This window comes from Trachymyrmex septentrionalis, unplaced genomic scaffold (assembly GCF_001594115.1).
Source record: "Trachymyrmex septentrionalis isolate Tsep2-gDNA-1 unplaced genomic scaffold, Tsep1.0 scaffold374, whole genome shotgun sequence".
Lineage (NCBI taxonomy): Eukaryota > Metazoa > Arthropoda > Insecta > Hymenoptera > Formicidae > Trachymyrmex > Trachymyrmex septentrionalis.
In genome coordinates, this window is record NW_017305541.1 from 83,824 (window position 1) to 90,281 (window position 6,458).

At 35.4% G+C, this 6,458-nt stretch overlaps 1 protein-coding gene across 1 annotated transcript in view; it reads right to left on the reverse strand.

Moving 5' to 3' along the window:
• Positions 1–6,458, reverse strand: part of LOC108750876 (cell growth regulator with RING finger domain protein 1-like) — a 36,753-nt gene that overhangs the window by 25,139 nt on the left and 5,156 nt on the right. The window contains exon 2 of the mRNA XM_018490706.1: positions 1,749–1,906. Coding sequence (XP_018346208.1) covers positions 1,749–1,906 — 158 coding nt within the window. The remainder of the gene's footprint in view (positions 1–1,748; positions 1,907–6,458) is intronic.

A 6,458-nucleotide genomic window follows, 5' to 3' on the forward strand; every position in this document is an offset into this window, starting at 1 on the left:
AGAAGAAGAAGAAGAAGAAGAAGAAGAAGAAGAAGAAAAGATAATTCGAACAAATGAGAGAGAACAGCGATCGAGAACGGGGCGGGCTCTCCTCGGTAAAGGACGCGATTAATAACAGTCGATAAAAGTCAAGTGACCCGACTGCGACAACGGTGCGGTCAAGGTGGCGCGTTTCGTAATTCAGCCGGTGCGCCTTCGCCGTCGCTGTCACCTGGCATGCCAATTACACCCAACGCTCTCGTCTTGTTCTCGCGCGCTATCGAGATAACCCACTTTCCGACTGGGCCGAAGAACTGGCTATTCCGTCGTGGTCTCTTTCCTTTACGGCCGATCATTCCAACTCGCGATCTATACAGCCGGACTCGCTCGTATCCACCAACCTTCACCTATGCCGAAAGCATTTGCTCTTTTGCTAAAAATGTTCCAGCTTCTCATTGCCCAATTATAGAGAGTTACGATTTTTTTTTCTTTTCTTTTTTTTTTTTATTTATTTGCGGCATCACGTCATGATTGCATAACGTGACGAAATATCGTATATATGAAGTATCGTGTGGCAAATAAGATTTGGAAACGCGAGTGTTAAGATAGCAGAACGGTTTCCCCTTTTTAACGCAGAATGCGGAACAAAAACTTTTTCGGAGTTTATTATCCGACGATGCCTTGTGATTTTTACTGTCAGAGTTGTCACAGATCCCTCATCCATAACTTTCTCTGATTTTCAGATACAATTTCACCTGATTTTCCTGATGCTTTTAATAATATTTTTTCTACAATACTTTCATCTCGATTTGGAAATATTTCGTTGAGGGAGCAATTAAATACGGCAATGTAAATCAATTCATTTCAGTGGTCAGTTTCAAAATAAATAATATCCATATTAATCCGTATGTCCTTCAAAAATAATAAATTAAATTTGAGCCTCGCTTTCTCTCAAATTTAACACATTTTCTTGAGTTCAATCGAATATATAGAAATAATTAAAAATAAATTTTAAATTATTGAGGTTAAAAAATAAAAAGCATACAGCCACAGCTCAAGATGTCAATAAGTTCAATATTATTATTTTAACATGTAGACGTTTCGGTCAAGATTTGGCCCTCTTCAGTACATAAATCCGTTAAGTTTAAACAAAGAACATATTTTTACTAATAACAATTTGACAGATAGTATAATTTTAATATTTCCTATTTTTACAAAATTAGCCCGACTCAATATAAGTAATTAAAAATTACATTTGGTTCAATTAAAAATAACTCAACTTGAATGTAACTTGACGTTATGAATCTATTACAACGGTATAAGATGCATATTGAAGGTTAGGTACTTCTTTGAAGGTAAGAATGAAAAGTTTTGCAGTTCCCTGATTTCCAATTTTGCGGCAAGCCTGTGTTAAATTTCCTTTCAATGCCTTTCTAGAAAGAGAACGGGCAAAAACAGTGGAAATCGAATTTCTTACTTCCTTCTCACGTAAATTTTTTTCACCTATAGCGTAGGTGACTCTTCCTACGCGTTCTCCAGGTTTTCACGAAGTCGTGAGTCGCCGTAACATTGAGAAAACAGCATAAGAAATCTGTTACAAGAGGCGCGGAGAGTCTTGCGACACGGCAAGACTCCGAGCTAAGCAAACAGTTATAAATCACGAGTCTTGCTGCGGTTGACCCAGCCGAGAGGCTCATAACGCGCGAGGACATGAGGAGGATCGGACTCCGAATGACGTGCAAACGAGGAGCGTAAAACGGAGGACTTACCGGCGTACGTGCTCTTGAAGCTCTCGTGAAGCTTGAAGGTGAAGGGAATGTGGACCTTCATCATCTCCATTTGCGGTATGCGCGGCGAATGCGTTATCACGCCGCCGCCGCCGCCGAACATCAAGTCGTCGCCGTGGACACGTAGCACCATCATGTTCCTGCGACATCAGACAGAATATATACTTTTCGGAGCCTTTCAGAGTTGGCTCGAGCAATTGATCGACGACATCAATGATGTGTATTGTCGAATCTTCGTATTATTACGCTAGGATAATTATGGGCAATTTTATGATCAATTTAAGCTGTTTGTTGTTTCAATCCAAGAAATCGTTATACGCTTGAATGCTAATTATATTTATAAATCCAAGAATGACGAATGTCATAAGATATTTTGTTTCTTTTTTTTTCCCCCGTTATTTTCGAAAAATCTTCGATAAATCATAGTCGGGACAGATGCGACGCGGCTTATTAATCAATTTAACCTTCTCGCCATTCCAATTTAAGAAATCGTTAAAGACATTTGACGGATAATTATTTATAAACCCAAGAATGATGGAATGTTCTTAGAATGTCAGGCGTCACTCTTTTATTATTTTTAGAAAATCAATTCCAGGTTTTCCATATTTTTCAGGTACTCTCTCTAAATCTGAATCAGTGAATAATTACTGATACGTAGTGTCAAGTATGCCACTGGTAATCAATGAATAAAATGTGAAATCCCTAACCTATCTAATCTTTATTATGTGATTTAACTATCGATCTTGTTTTAGTGCATAAATTCAGTGAGGATGTAGCGTTAGAAGATTGAAATTAACATGCAAATATCAGTATTTTAATAGATGATAGAATGCCCAAACATTCTTCCTTTTTTAATGGCCAAGTATGCTACTGAGTAATTAGTGACTGTCCACTAATTCAAATTTAGAGATTATTACATACATTAATAGTAAAGAAAGCCAAATTATTATTGCTCGTTCTGACAATCGCAACGAAAAATAATTCTTACTTCTGATTAAAAGTGCCAAAGAGCTAGCAGAAAAACGCAAAAACTCTTCGCGAATAGGAATAGAGGTCCCAAAGACCGTTAGCCTCTAACAATATAGGTCAATCGAGGAATGGAGTGAAAAGAAGTCAGATATGCATGAAAGCGGCTCATCGAAAGTTGCCGGGCCGAGTACCGCTAATTTCAGAATTAATAAGGCAATCAGCGGAATCGGATATGCGATGATTAACTATTGTAGCGGTCACCGTTTAATTTCATGCTGCAGAACAGTGAAGACGATACGCAAAACGCTGACACGGACTAAAAAATTAATTACAATCATTCACAGTTAAACGATGGCGATTAACATGCAGGCGACTAACTGTTGCCACCGAGTTCGGGTTCGAAACCGAGTCTGAACCAGGTTGTCAATGACCTTGCGGCCTTGAGACCCAAAGGAACTCTATTACGACAAAAGTAATTCGGTGGAAAGGGATCGCAGTTGTAGGATTAGAAAGACAAAATCCTATCGAGCCTAAGTGATTCAGCATTCGGAGTTATGAGACACGAGCACTTCATACCCGTTTAATTCCACCAATGTAGATTAACTTCAATCCTCGATTGCACTGATTACAGAGACTGGTTGCTCATTTGATCGAATTCAGACTGGTTGCTAGAATAAAAATATTTTTTGTTGCACGATTTTCATCATTTTGAACTTGCAACATCAATTATTTTCAGATCTAAATCCAACAAAAGTTTCGATCTTTCAGCAAAATCGCTCTGTCTCTGCATGGAAAAACATATTTTGCTGAAAAATCCAAAGTTTTAGGTTGAAATCTATTACTTCCTGTTCTATCGCTTTTCAAACAGTGTCTCGGACTTTAATCTTGGTTCAACTTACACTTAATCTTCCTCTAATTCTTAAAAGTAGAAAAAGACGAAGAGTAAGTTGGACCGAAACTAAAGTTAATTTATATTGGCAGAAGAGGATAAACATCTCAGGATTGTGAATGTAACGTCTCGTCCTGTAATATGTCATAATAACCAGGAATAAAAAAAAATTCAAAGTCCATATATGAAGAAGAATTAAGAATAAGAAACGGGTTTTTCAGCTTTGCATGTCGAAGGTTAAATTTCATTAATAATTCTTCTCGTATCATTCTTATTCCATAGAAATAAAATTTACATCGCGGTTCTAACAACGTCAAACCCGATGTGTTAAAATTGTAATTTTGCATCGATTTTCTCTACAATTTCACAAATCTACCATGACGCGAGTGATGGCGAGCATTTCGCTGGAACGACTTTTATAAAAAAAAATCGCATTAATTTAATGTTAATTAATGACATGTAAAGTCGTCAATCCTTGACGACTGGTAATTTCCCCTTTTTATTACACGAAAAATTACCGATGGCCTCGCGGTATTAAAAGAAATACTCTGACGAAGCGTTCGACACCTCAAATTATGAGTGTCGAAGATTCGAATCGTAAAATTCGGCCGAAACAGCAAAATGTGAGAATAAAGGTGAAACGCGTTAATCGAATACGAAATAAGCGCATGACTTGAGATACAGGAGAACCTAATCCCGATTCAACAAGAATTGTAATAATCGCGATGACTCGCGAAAGCCGGGAAGGAGGAAGGAGAGCGCGAGATGACGACGAAGCGGTCGACGATGATAACGATGGTAACGTCGATGAGGGAATTTACTGCTCGCGATTGCGAGGAGTTTCACGATTTACAAACAGTGCGACTCAGCTTTCGAGACTCTTTCGTTCCTACTTTCGAGACCCCCGAGCACGAAAGTGGCTGCGTCACTCGAGAAAATCAGAGATACTTATCGCTCGTTGTGCCGTTGTCGTCTCTCATCGTCGTCGTCATCCGGAAGCGCGGAACTCGCGACTGTTGACTTCAACTAAATTGTCGACTCTCGAAACGTCTCGGCCGTGTCGTTCATGAGAGAGAGAGAGAGAGAGAGAGAGAGAGAGAGAGAGAGAGAGAGAGACAGAGAACACACACTAGTATTCATTTCTATCATGTGTAGATTAACTTTAATCTCGATTTAATCTGCTCTTTATCTTTTTCAAATTTTTCAAAATACAGACAGAAAAATATCATTCTGTTGCTAAGAAAAGTGATTACTCAATTTATTTATTTTTTTTCTTGTAAGTAATCTTTAATTAACAATAAGAATATAATGTTTATTAATAATCTTATATGATATTTATTACAAATTTTTGGAAAAAAATCACACTGAGAAAAAGATGCTTACATTTGTGATAAATACATTTTATTACACGGCCGAAATAAAATTTTATTCCTAGCAAATAGGTCATCTATTTTATTTTTTTTTTTCTTTTGCAATTAATGAGATAATATTTCACAGAAATGTATATTTCGTCATTACAATCAAATTTCGTATTTGCTTCGCGATATCTCGACATTTTTATATAACAAGCAAATCAAATTTGCTTTAATTTAATAATTTTAATTGAAGTATTAAACCTATTAGACTTCAGAATATATTTTGAATAAATTTATGCTTGTGATGAATTTGTGACAGATTTATGGATGTACGAACTTTTGGAATACTTATTAAAAAAATATACTTAACTTTAATAAATTATTTGTTTGAATAGTGCCAATTAAATATTTACTAACAAATATGAAGATAATATATATTTATTTGATACAAGAATCATTAATTTAATTTCGCTCTCATTTCCTTTTATCGGGTAAATATTATAAATAAATATTTAGTTGGCACTATTCAAATAAATATTTATTAAAATTTAGTATATATATATATTCAGTGCCGAAACAAGTAATCATTTATTTGCGTACTGCATCTGTGTATTTTTCTGTGTAAGTCAAACCGAGATTAAAATTAATCTATATTGATAGAAACAGAAGATTGGTCTTCTCTTCTTTCCTGCTTCGTCTTTCGAAAAATTTCCAAGTTTACAAACACAACTCGAATTCCTTTTCGCGCGAAATAAGACACGCGTTCCTATATTACATTATAATTTCATCACGCCAGTACATTCGTCGTTTTTATAGAAAATTTTGCATCCGAGATGAAAGAAGAGCTTGTTATTAGTGTTTCGTCGTGTTTTCCGCGAGGATCAATCGCTCAAGACATACCTAAGTAACCTAAGTAATTTCGTGCAACATCTTGAAGCTTCTATCAAAGCTTCTATAAAAATAATAATTTTGAATATTAATTATTATTTTTGGTATTTAATAAAGTATAACTAAAGCTTAATCAATATAACTAATGCCTAATTAAAAACTACAGGCAATGGGAAAAGGAAATAACATTACTTGCACTTTCCAATAAGAAACACAGTGTGACATAAAAATCATGCCATCCTTTGTTTAACGTTGGCAAATATAATATGGCAATAAATCTTACAATGTGTTTACAGAGGAAAAGATTTGTTTCGACTCAAGAATTCTATTTATATTTGTTTCATTGAAACAAATTTAATTCTAAATGAAACATATTTCGTTTAATTAAAAAATTTAATTTTAATGCATATAATCATATTTTTCGTTTAAACATCCATTTGGTTGGACTATTCCAATAAATTTGTTTAACTTAAAGTAACCTTTCTCTGTGTTCTTTGCTTCCTGTTTTTTGCTCTTTCCTTCATGCCTTTTTCTTTGTGTGACTGTTTTATTGACGCGTTTCTTTTAAAACATATTCCTTGTCTTTTTCGA